The sequence below is a fragment of the Lepisosteus oculatus genome, chromosome 3, assembly GCF_040954835.1.
Source record: "Lepisosteus oculatus isolate fLepOcu1 chromosome 3, fLepOcu1.hap2, whole genome shotgun sequence".
NCBI lineage: Eukaryota > Metazoa > Chordata > Actinopteri > Semionotiformes > Lepisosteidae > Lepisosteus > Lepisosteus oculatus.
Genome location: NC_090698.1, coordinates 5,739,057 through 5,751,391, shown reverse-complemented (window position 1 = coordinate 5,751,391; position 12,335 = coordinate 5,739,057). Strand labels below are relative to the sequence as shown.

The following is a 12,335-nucleotide window of genomic DNA, read 5'->3' as shown; positions in this document are numbered from 1 at the left end:
AACTGGGCAGATGGTGAGTGGGTGGGGGGTCACCTGACACGGGATAGATATGTTGCTCTGAAAGCACAGCACACCCTGCCCGAGCCTCCCCCCAGCCCAGAGGGAGGAGGGACTGGAGGTGAAGACAGGGAGGGACAACGAGGTGGACGGAGCACAGTGGGGACAGGTGAGAGGGGGGAGACAGACGAAGAACGATGGACCAACTGTAGACGGAGGGCGGAGGAGGTTTGCTGACAGCAGCTCCCAGCCTCTGGAATCTGTCTTCCTGTCAGGGGGAAACCTGTGGGGAATCGTGGGCAAAGCATCACCACAGTAACTGAGCCACTGAAGGCAATGAAATAACAGAGCAGGAGGGAGAGAGAGAGGAGAGAGAGGGGGGAGAGAGGAGAGAGAGAGAGAGGAGAGAGGAGAGAGAGAAGAGAGAGGGGGGAGAGTGAGAGGAGGAGAGAGGGGAGGGGGGGAGAGGAGAGAGAGGAGAGAGGGGAGGGGGGGGGGAGAGAGAGGAGAGAGGAGAGAGGGGAGGGGGGGGGGAGAGAGAGGAGAGAGGGGAGAGATAGGTGGGAGAGAGAGGAGAGGGAGGAGAGAGAGAGGAGAGAGAGTGGAGAGAGAGAGGAGGAGAGAGTGAGAGGAGGGGAGAGGGATGAGAGCAGGAGAGGGGAGAGAGAGGAGAGGAATGGAGGAGAAAAGAGAGTTCCTACTCCTGCCAGAATCACAACAGGTCCCAATCCTACTGGGAGAGGGAGGAGGGAACTCCCAGCCTGAGGAACAGTCTCCCAATAATGCTCCATCTGTCTACAGTATATGTCAATATTTTATGATATGTCTTTGTTGTAAATGTCTGTAATATGTAGATTTTATTTTACTTTTATTTTTGTTTTGTTTGATGTTAATTTCATTATTTTTATTTGCTTTGGCAACACCGGTTGTACCCATCAGTCATGCTAATAAAGCACCTTGAATTGAGTGGGGAGAGAGGAGAGAGAGGGGAGAGAGGAATGGAGGAGAAGAGAGATGGGGAGAGTAGAGGAGAGAGAGAGGAGAGAGGGGAGAGAGAGGAAAGAGGGGTGAGAGGGGAAAGAGGGATGAGAGGGGAGAGAGGAGAGAGAGGGGAGAGAGGAATGGGTGAGAAGAGAGAGGGGGATAGTACAGGAGAGAGGGGAGAGAGGAGAGAGAGGGGAGAGAGGAGAGGAAAGGGGAGAGAGGAGAGAGGGGAGAGAGAGGAGAGAGGGGTGAGAGGAATGGGTGAGAAGAGAGAGGGGGAGAGTAGAGGAGAGAGAGAGGAGAGGGGGGAGAGAGGAGAGAGAGGGGAGAGAGGGGAGAGAGGAACGGAGGAGAAGAGAGAGGGGGAGAGTAGAGGAGAGAGAGAGGAGAGAGGGGAGAGAGGGGAGAGAGGAATGGGTGAGAAGAGAGAGGGGGGAGAGAGGAGAGAGAGGGGAGAGAGGGGAGAGAGGGGAGAGAGGAATGGGTGAGAAGAGAGAGGGGGAGAGTAGAGGAGAGAGAGAGGAGAGGGGGGAGAGAGGAGAGAGAGGGGAGAGAGGGGAGAGAGGAATGGGTGAGAAGAGAGAGGGGAGAGAGGGGAGAGAGGAACGGAGGAGAAGAGAGAGGGGGAGAGTAGAGGAGAGAGAGAGGAGAGGGGGGAGAGAGGGGAGAGAGGGGAGAGAGGAACGGAGGAGAAGAGAGTGGGGGAGAGTAGAGGAGAGAGAGGAGAGAGGGGAGAGAGGAATGGGTGAGAAGAGAGAGGGGGAGAGAGGAGAGAGAGGGGAGAGAGGGGAGAGAGGGGAGAGAGGAACGGAGGAGAAGAGAGTGGGGGAGAGTAGAGGAGAGAGAATGGAATGAAATAAGGCCGTTGCACCAAAGAGAAAGAGAAGTAGACAGAAGGGAGAGATGGGAAGAGAAGGGGAGCAATGTAGCCGCCTGTCTTGCAGCCTCACCAGATACAACCCCGATTGTCCTCGGACATTCACAGCTTTGCGAGTTTGTGCACAGCAAACATTATGTGACATACAAATGACATTTTAACCCCAAATACTGGAGTAAAGCAGTATGCAAGACTACACAGAATAATTCACAAGTTACTTCAAATAGCAGACAGTATACACAGTACACAGAAAGCCCTTCCCTGCATCAAATCTCTCTTCCTCTCACTGACCTCTGGTCTATACACACTGACTGATTGTCAACAGACAACACACTCACACGCTCCCAACAGGGCTCTGCTGCCCTTGTGTGTCCACTGTGAGGACACACTGCCCTTGTGTGTCCACTGTGAGGACGTTCTGCTATTGTGTGTCCACTGTGAGGACACTCTGCCCATGTGTGTCCACTGTGAGGACACACTGCCCTTGTGTGTCCACTGTGAGCATGTTCTGCCATTGTTTGTCCACTGTGAGGACACACTGCCCATGTGTGTCCACTGTGAGGACACACTGCCCTTGTGTGTCCACTGTGAGGACACACTACCCTTGTGTGTCCACTGTGAGGACACACTGCCCATGTGTGTCCACTGTGAGGACACACTGCCCTTGTGTGTCCACTGTGGGGACACACTGCCCTTGTGTGTCCACTGTGAGGACACACTGCCCTTGTGATAATTTCTTTGAATCTCAAGATAAATTTATATTTTGTGTTTAAATATAGACTTTGTAAGGAATTCCTGTATTTTGTGTTTCAACATGTATCTCATGATAAATTCCTATGTTTTGTGTTTAAATACGAATCTCGTGATAAATGTGTTTTTGTGTTCAAGCATGAATCCTGTGATGAATGTTTTTGTGTTTCAGCATGAATCTTGTGATGAATGTTTTTGTGCGAGTCTTGCAATGCTGTTCGTGTCTGAGGGGGGATTGTGCTTGATGAATTTTGCACTGACAAAGTGCTAAAACTGGTTTGTTCTTAAGTGCTGGAAAAAATGCGAAAGCTAAAAAGATCAATGAAAATGAAGTCTGTACAGAGCGTATGTTTTCCTCAAAAAATTCTATCAGGGGTTTTTCACCCATCTAATTGAGTGTGGGCCTTTCTTAACCCACTTATTCCTTGTGATTCCTGAGAAAAGTAACTCACAAAGTGAAGTGCAGCCTCACATGGAAGATGGCTGAAAGCAAGCTGGATGTTAGTCCTGCAAGCCTGCGACGCAGCTCGTGTGTTAAAGCTTGCTCAGAGCCGGCCGTGACCTTTCCCCTTCGACCCGTAGGCCGGGACTTCACGATGACAGGGGTACAAATACAGTGTGGACAATTTAGGGATACGTATATCACTTCACTTTCACTTCATCACTTTATTAACCCTTTACAATCTCTTGTATTGGGAATGTGGCTTTTCGCAGACCCCAGCTTGCTCTCCATGAGACACACAGACAGGGAGAGAAGCTGGGGATCAGAGCGCAGGGTCAGCCATTGCACAGCGCCCCTGGAGCAGTTGGGGTGAAGGGCGTTGCTCAGGGGCCCAACGGAGTTGGATTCCTCTGCCGGCTGCGGGATTTGAACTGGCAACCTTCCAGGTCACAGAGCCACCGCTCCGCCCCAGTATATAGTACAGACAATTTAGGGGTTCCGAGTACAAATACAGTATGGACAATTTAGGGGTACAAATACAGCATGGACAATTTAGGGGTATATAGTATGGACAATTTCGAAGTACAGAAACTATAGGCACAATTTCGAGTTGCCATTTACCAGTTTGGGGAAACAGGAGGAATTCTGGAATTAGTAGACTCCCAGGCTGGAATTAATCCCAGGACCCCAGAGCCACGAGGTAGTGACGTAGCAGGATGCCGGGTGGGTGAAGTCACCCGCTCACAGGTCTGCACCAGTCCAGGCACCTGCTGCTCAACACCATCCCCAATCCAGCTCATACCTTACAACTATTCTCAGCTGTTTTTAGTTACCAATTTCAGAAGTGACTTGAAGACTGCATCTCTCAGATCAGGGATGCACACCAATTAAAGGAGCTCTGATTAATTGGGTTAATTAGCTCAGTTATGGCACTGAGGGCCCAGCTGGAGCCACTGGGACAGGGATCTTGGCACCCTGGGTGCTCTGGTCTGACCCTGCCCACTCTGCTCCTCCTCCACAGGGGCCCCGGTCAGTGGAGTGAAGACAGAGAGAGTGCCAAGACTGGTCAGCGGAGCGCAGACACAGTGGCATTCCTGCTGAGAGAGCTGCTGGAGAGCTGCTAGAGTGCAGCAGAGTGGTGAGCTCCACTGCTTGTTAGAGGGGGAGAGAGAGGGGTTAGAGGAGGAGAGAGAGGGGTTAGAGGAGGAGAGAGAGGGAGAGGGAGAGGGGTTAGAGGGGGAGAGAGAGGGGGAAGAGGGGTTAGAGGAGGAGAGAGAGGGGTTAGAGGAGGGGAGAGAGGGAGAGAGAGGGAAGAGGGGTTAGAGGGGGAGAGAGAGGGAAGAAGGGTTGGAAGAGGTGAGAGCGAGGGAGAGAGACAGAGAGGAGGACAGACATGAGGACTGAAAGAGAGAGAACGAGACACTCTCTGGTGGAAGCGAAGGAGAGGTCTGGCTGACTGCATCAATAAACTGAGAGGCGCTGGACAGACATTCTGGGGTCAGAGGGGTCATTATGCATTATCTACTGTCACACTGATTTACTCTGGTTTGACAGCGGATTTTCTGTGGTTTCGTTGTGCTTTAACACTGGAAAGATTTAAATGAAGACGCCATTTGGTTTACAAAAAAAGTAATTTATCTTTTTGCAACACATATCAATTGCTGATCTTTGTGGAAAGGCTCTCTCTCAGATTTTGTCCTCATATTGGCAACAGATAGGTGCCTGTCAAAACCATGAATATATTAAACACGTACGCTGACACACGCTGCAACACCTTCATCATTAACATACACGGTATTATGCAATCAGCTACTGCAGTCTTTCAGGAATTCTTTTCAGCCCTCAAAGTCCAGAATAGGTTAATTAAATGTCACACACAGAGTAAGTGGGAACTAAATATCTTTAGTCATGGAAGAGAAGATTACAAGGGGATGTGAATAAAGCATACAAAATCCTCAGAGGTAATGTCAGCCTAGTGGAACACAAGCCAGAGGGCACAAATGGAAACTATCGGGAATTAAAGGCAGGTATTTCTTTACACAAAGAGTTGCGGGAGCAGCCTGCCCAGCCCCACGCCTGCAGCCAGTTCCCTGGGATAGTTCACGAGCCAACAGGAGGAGACCCTTGGATCAACAACCTGCACCTGGGCACACAAACGCTGAACATCCTCCTCTCTTTCCTAACCTCTCCAATGCTCTCAATCCAGATTTGTTGTACACAGCCTAGTCACAAACACAGGCAGACATCCGGATCTTTTTCTTCGAAAGGATATCAGACATCAGTAGGAATATTTCGAACTGCTCCCTTAAAAAAAAAGCGATCACCACACTTTTCCTTGTCCACTGCGCGGACAGTGCTTTCATTTTCAAAACTCTGAATGATAAATTACAAGCCAAAGTCAAACCTGAACTTGGCTTCCTTTATCACCAGAAATCTTGTTTTCTGCGTTGTCTGGACTCCCGCCTGTGCAAATGCCCACAGCCGGGACTGGCAGTGTGATTTATCGCAGGGCCTCGGGCAGCCCTGTAATGTCTACCTGAGATTTATCACCCGAGCCCCTTATCGCACAGACGCTCACAGTCTGATTGATCGGCCCTCTCCGTATACTAAACGAAGACTTCACCGGTGCGAATGAATTTACTGATCTCGCACTGGGAAAACACCATCCTGCCTTAATGAATTAATTGGCGTTCTGTGTACCAACCTGGGTTTAAAATCACAGTGCCTTTATCCAGCCACTTTCTAGCCCCTGTATCCAACACAGGGCCTCAGGGGAGGTCAGAGCCTATCCCAGCAAGCATCGGGAGCAAGGCAGGACACTCTGTGCCGGGGAGGGCAGCTGATCGCAGGGCACACACAGAAACAAGCACGCACACTCACCCCAGAGCCAGTTTCACAGAGGCCATCTAACCTACCAGCGTGTTTCTAGACTGGGGAAAACTCAACATACAGCACAAATTCAGATCTGAACCCAGAAATTGAACCCAGGTGTCACTGTAAATGAGGACCTATCCTCATCTGACCTGCTAGGCAAGGGATTAATAATTGAACAATCCCAAACTCGAGTCTCTATTATTCATGCGGACGCAGAGCTGGGAGAGCTGCTGGGCAGGGTCCAGCTCCTCCCCCTGACCTGAATGAAATGATTTGATTCGGCTTCTCCTCTGGCGCAGAGGCCAGGGGAGATAGGAGTTTAATCACCCGGCAAGAGGGAGGGCGCTATGGTTTGCTCGCCCTGATGTAGTGGAGGTTGTCATTTCACCAAGAGCCAGGAGGATAACAGGCCCCCTGTTTAAAAAGCGTGCCTGCAAAGAAGCAGTGTACATCTGGAACCACTTCTGAAATTAGGAAACAGGTCACAAGCACTGAGCACCGCCGAGCTTGGGCTGGGTGGAAAAGTAGTGCTGCAGTAAGAGGTGACTTTGTGTCTGGGAAATCGTCCACTACAGAGACACTGAGCACAAGTGACATGGAAAGCATCCGAGAGCTCTGTGTGCGCGGCCACATGACCCCCGCGCTGTCAGTCGGAGCAGGATCAAAACACTGGGACAGAATTTCAGACGTCGGGTCTCCTGGGGCCGTTGCTTACGCGGGATGTTGGCGTCTCTTCTCTTACAGCTGAGCTCCCCTGCTTGGCCAGCACTTGCCAAAAGCCAGCTGGCCCACCCAGCTCAATAAACCCCTAGTGAGGCAGGTGACTCAGACAACTGGTTGATGGACTCGGAATAGGTGACCAACAGGCTGTTGTGGAGCTTGGGTACACACAGGTTATAGGTTTCATACAGGTTATGCTAGACAAGTGCCATTTCCAAGGCTAACGAACCTGGGCAAAGCCACATCATAATTACAGCTACTGACATGTTGTTAAGTGCCATCGCAGCCTTTATAAACAGCGGGGGAGCAGGGCTTTCATGGTGACCCAAGAGCCATGGGCAGCGTGTGGCCCCTGTATCTGTGTTTACTCCCGCGGCAGACACCCGCACAGCTGACCTCGCAGTGCAGCAAACTCAGAAAACCCGGTACATTTCTGCACAACGGCTTCACATGGACGAGACAGCCCCTGCGAACAGAATTCCATGGTTTGCTTTAAGAAGGGTTTACTGGTGTTGCTCGCAGACTGTTGGGCTGCAAGATCAAGTCTGTTTCCTCCTCTGGTCATTTCGCCAACCCTAATAGGACAAGGACCTAGTAGAGCTCCAGCTACAGGCCTTGGCGTGACTCCGGCAAGCTCTCCCGATCCCCGCCTGCACTGCAGGGTGACCCTTTCCCTGAAGGAACCCCTGAAGTCCCGAGGCTGTGGTGCAATGCCAGGCTTCTGAAAAGGTCAGCAGCTTTATCACCCTGCAGCTCACAGCTGGCCGCCCTCACAGGCTGGAGGTGTGAGCCTGGCCAGTACCTGCAGGGGAGACTCCTGGGAAAGCTGAGGTTGCTGCTGGAAGAGGTGTTAGTGGGGCCAGTAGGGGGCGCTCACCCTGCAGACTGTGTGGGTCCTAATGCCCCAATATAGTGATGGGGACACTATACTGTAAACTGAGGTCTTGACTCTCTGCAGTCATTAAAAATCCCAGGGCGTTTCTTGAAAAGAGTAGGGGTGTTACCCTGGTGTCCTGGCCAAATTTCCCCCTGGCCTTCACCAATCATGGCCTCCTAATAATCCCCATCTCTGACCTGGCTTCATCACTCTGCTCTCCTCCCACTGAGTGCTGTGTGCTGTGTGCTGTGTGCTGTGTGCTCTGTGCTGTGTGCTCTGTGCTGTGCTGTGTGCTGTGTGCTGTGTGCTGTGTGCTGTGTGCTCTGTGCTCTGTGCTCTGTGCTGTGTGCTGTGTGCTGTGTGCTGTGTGGGTGTGCGCTGTGCGCTGTGCGCTGTGCGCTGTGTGGGTGTGCGCTGTGCGCTGTGCTCTGTGCTCTGTGCTCTGTGCTGTGTGCTGTGTGCTGTGTGCTGTGTGCTGTGTGCTCTGTGCTGTGTGCTGTGTGCTGTGTGCTCTGTGCTCTGTGCTCTGTGCTCTGTGCTCTGTGCTGTGTGCTGTGTGCTGTGTGCTGTGTGCTGTGCTGTGTGCTCTGTGCTCTGTGCTGTGTGCTGTGTGCTGTGTGCTGTGTGCTCTGTGCTCTGTGCTCTGTGCTCTGTGCTGTGCTGTGTGCTCTGTGCTCTGTGCTCTGTGCTGTGTGCTGTGTGCTGTGTGCTGTGTGCTGTGCTGTGTGCTGTGTGCTGTGTGCTGTGTGCTCTGTGCTGTGCTGTGTGCTCTGTGCTGTGTGCTGTGTGCTCTGTGCTCTGTGCTCTGTGCTCTGTGCTGTGCTGTGTGCTCTGTGCTCTGTGCTGTGTGCTGTGTGCTGTGTGCTGTGTGCTGTGCTGTGTGCTGTGTGCTGTGTGCTCTGTGCTCTGTGCTCTGTGCTCTGTGCTCTGTGCTCTGTGCTGTGCTGTGTGCTCTGTGCTCTGTGCTCTGTGCTCTGTGCTGTGTGCTGTGTGCTGTGTGCTGTGTGCTGTGTGCTCTGTGCTCTGTGCTCTGTGCTCTGTGCTCTGTGCTCTGTGCTCTGTGCTGTGCTGTGTGCTCTGTGCTCTGTGCTCTGTGCTGTGTGCTGTGTGCTGTGTGCTGTGCTGTGTGCTGTGTGCTGTGTGCTGTGTGCTCTGTGCTGTGTGCTGTGCGCTGTGCGCTGTGCGCTGTGCTGTCTGTGCAGCTGGGTGTGTCGCTGTGAGGCCCGGTATAAAGGGCACCGGGCGCCAGTCGGACTCACGAGGTCTGGTCGTCGGTGAACTCCAGCTCTCCGCGGGCGTCCTCGTAGTCCACCCCGCCGCCCTTGGCGCTGCCCTCCTCGGTGTGGTACGGCAGGACGACGGTGCCCCTGGCGCCCGAGTTGCGGAGCACGCTCACCTCCATCGTGCCCACGCTCTCGCTCACCCGCAGCACCCGCTCCCCGAAGGTGAAGATGCCCGCGTGGTCGTCGTCCAGGATGGTCACCGTGGTGACGGCGGGCTCCGCCAGCCGGGCCTTGGGCCAGCCGGGCCCGTCTTCGCTCTCGAACATGCCCTCGGCGTCGCCCACGCGCAGGTTCAGCAGGCGGACGAAGAAGTGCTCGTCCTCCTCGAAGATGTCGTCGTCGATAATCCCCACCTGGCACAGGGCACAGGGCACAGGCTGGGCTCACTGACGAACCGGGCCCGGGCGGGTCCAGGAGGGTCCAGCACGGGCTGGGTCAGCACCAGACCAATAACAGCTCATTGTCACGAACGATTAACTAGTGCCTGAAGGTGGAGTCTGCACCTGAAGAGCTCAAGAGACAGTAAACCCACCGTGGACAAGCTGTGAAGCAGCAAAGTCTGTCACTCACAGCAGCTGATGTGTTGCAGTTCGCTCTCCCTATGAACACCTCTCGCACTGCTGCTAACCACCATTACTGATGCTCACTCTCGTCCTCGAGGTCGACAGCCACTGGGTGGCGCTCTAACATATGTTTTTTTAAAGGCCAAGTCGCTATTGCTGTGGTACAGGAACCCTTAGCAACAGGCCTCACAAAAAACATCATTTTGCCACATTATTCAGTCAAATCTATGACCCTTTTAGTCACAGTCTAGAGCCTCATGCTACTGCTGCTACTAAACCCCTGCTGCTGCTACCAGTAATAGGAGGAGGGCCAAGATTAATACAGCACAGGAACCGAGACAATTAGAGGGCTCGTCAACCTCCACAGTGGCACTGGCACAATCCCAGCGTCCTCAGCGCCAGTGCTCCAGGACCGGAACCGAGCCGGTCTTTCCCAGCACAGCTGGACAGGGACTAAACTGGGCCCAGTTCCAAAAAGACAGCCAGGAGAGGGACCTCAGTTTCCTGAGGACTGGAGTCGAGCGACACTGGAACAATCCCAGTGTCCTCAGCGCTAGTCCTCCAGGACTGAAACCGAGCCAGTCTCTCCCAGTACAGCTGGACAGGGACTGAACTGGGCCCAGTTCCAAAAGGGCAGCCAGGAGAGGGACCCCAGTTTCCTGAGGACCGGAGCTGAGCGACACTGGAACAATCCCAGCATCCTCAGCGCTAGTGCTCCAGGACTGAAACACAGGGACCCCAGTTTCCTGAGGACCAGAGCCGAGCGACACTGGAACAATCCCAGCGTCCTCAGCGCTAGTGCTCCAGGACTGAAACACAGGGACCCCAGTTTCCTGAGGATCGGAGACCCCCTCCCCCCCTCACCTGGATCTCCTTGCGGGTCTCCCCGGGCTTGAACACCAGCGTGCCCTCGCTGTACTCGTAGTCGGAGCCGGCGTTGGCCGAGCCGTCCTCGGTGCGGTAGTCCACGTAGAAGGTGCTGGCCCCGGCGCCGCCCTGGCTGGTCACGGCCAGGCTCAGCGTGCCGCAGTTCTCCATGCACTGGTAGTGGGCGCTCTCGAAGGCGATGCGGCTGCAGAGCAGCGCGTCGTCCTCGTCGGGCGCCTCCTCGGCCGCGGCGGCGCGGCGCGCGTGGTCGGCCGCGTGCTTCTTCAGCACGTTGCCGGCGCCGATCATCATGCGGGTGGCCTGGATCCGGTAGAAGGCGCGGCTCTTCTGCTGGTGCAGCAGGGCGTAGTAGTTGGCCATCTCCACCAGCTGCTCCAGCTCCTTCTCCGGGTGCTTCTGCTTCAGGTCCTTCAGGATGCGGATCACCTGCGGATCAAGGCGGAGCAGGGGTTCACACCCTGTTTCGGGCGGATTCTGACTTCATACCACTGAGTGCAGCTCGGCACCCTGGGCTCCCCAGCCGAGCACAGACACCCCACGTCTGAACCTGCGCTGCTCCTGTCAGCTGGACTCAACTCTGCCAGGACATTCTGAAGGAGAAACTGTCATCGATCTGTCACCGGCTTGACCCCGCTATCGCTCCTGAGAGGGTACGGAGCACAATTCCACACTCCCGACACGAGCGCCTTGGGCTCTCTGGGGGCACAGGTCCTTCATGTCCAACCACCTGATCAATGCAATGACTCATCTCCATAAAACAAAACACTTGCTACGCGGGTAACGCTAATTCCGAAGCCCGTTCAACTTATTGAAAGCTTTTGTTGAAGTAAAGAGGTCCAATCAATTAAATCCTGTACTTCATGTGCATAAGCAAGTCAAAAGTCAACCCACTGGAGCTCAGCAGGTGTGAGCCTGGTCAGTACCTGGATGAGAGACTTCCTGGCAAGGCTGCTGCTGGAAGTGGTGTTAGTGGGGCCAGCAGGGGGCGCTCACCCTGCAGTCTGTGTGGGTTCTTATACCCCAGTATAGTGACGGGGACACTGTACTGTAAACAGGCGCTGCCCTTCGGATGAGACATAAAAACGAGGTCCCGACTCTCTGTGGTCATTAAAAATCCCAGGGCGTTTCTCGAAAAGAGTAGGGGTGTTACCCCGGTGTCCTGGACAAATTTCCCACTGGCCTTTACCAGTCATGGCCTCCTAATAATCCCCCTCTCTGAACTGGCTTCATCACTCTGCTCTCCTCCCACTGAGAGCTGGTGTGTGGGGAGAGGACTGGTGCTCTAGAGCTGCTGTCTCATCACCCAGGTGGGGCTGCACACTGGAGGGGGTGGAGGGGATCCCCATTACCTGTAAAGCTCTTTGAGTGGAGTGTCCAGAAAAGCGCTATATAAGTGTAAGCAAATATAATAATAATTATTATTTTTATAAGAGCCAGTGGGAAGACCAGGTCTGTCTCCAGCAGCAGCCCAGAGAAGCCCGGACACCGAAGAGCTGGCATGAGAAAACCTGCGCTCAGCGCTGGCCTGGAATGGGACAGTGCGTGGCAGGAGGATGACTTTCCATTGATTTCTGCTGTCCGATGGAGGACAGCAGTGAGAGCCAGGCGGGCAGGAGGGCACAGGACAGGGCAACATGCCACAGCCAGGATTGGAGGGCTGCGGGTTTGAATCCCCACTGTGGACTGTGCTGCTGTGCTTCCTTCCCATGCAGCTGTAGAAATGGCTACCAGTGTCCCAGCTGGTACAGCGGCTCATAACGATCGAAGGATCTCCTACTTTGTTTTTTCAATAAAGCCAGGGTATCGACTTCAACCACACAGCTGGGTAGCTTGTTCCACGCTCCCACCACCCTTTGCATACAGAAGTGCTTCCTGGTTTCACTGTCAATATTTCACAATATTTGGTTGATATTATAATGCTGAATCTTATTTTGGACGATAAGCCCCTGAGTGCTGCAGTATTGCTACAGTGATTCGCAGTGCTGTGTGGAGGAACCCCCCTTCTGGTGTGGGCTCAGGGGGGGCAGGCCAAGGTGTTCAGGGGAGGGAGGCTCTGAATTAGGGGCTCCTGGCGGCCGGA

General features: G+C 53.8%; 1 protein-coding gene across 2 annotated transcripts in view; it reads right to left on the bottom strand.

Annotated features, from left to right (window-relative positions):
- Positions 1-12,335, bottom strand: part of LOC102687682 (sodium/calcium exchanger 2) — a 68,424-nt gene that overhangs the window by 21,944 nt on the left and 34,145 nt on the right. For both annotated transcript variants that reach the window (XM_069186399.1, XM_069186400.1), the window contains exons 6-7: positions 10,232-10,681; positions 8,781-9,157 (exon numbers count right to left, since the gene is read on the bottom strand). In XM_069186399.1, the coding sequence (XP_069042500.1) occupies positions 8,781-9,157; positions 10,232-10,681 (827 nt within the window). The remainder of the gene's footprint in view (positions 1-8,780; positions 9,158-10,231; positions 10,682-12,335) is intronic.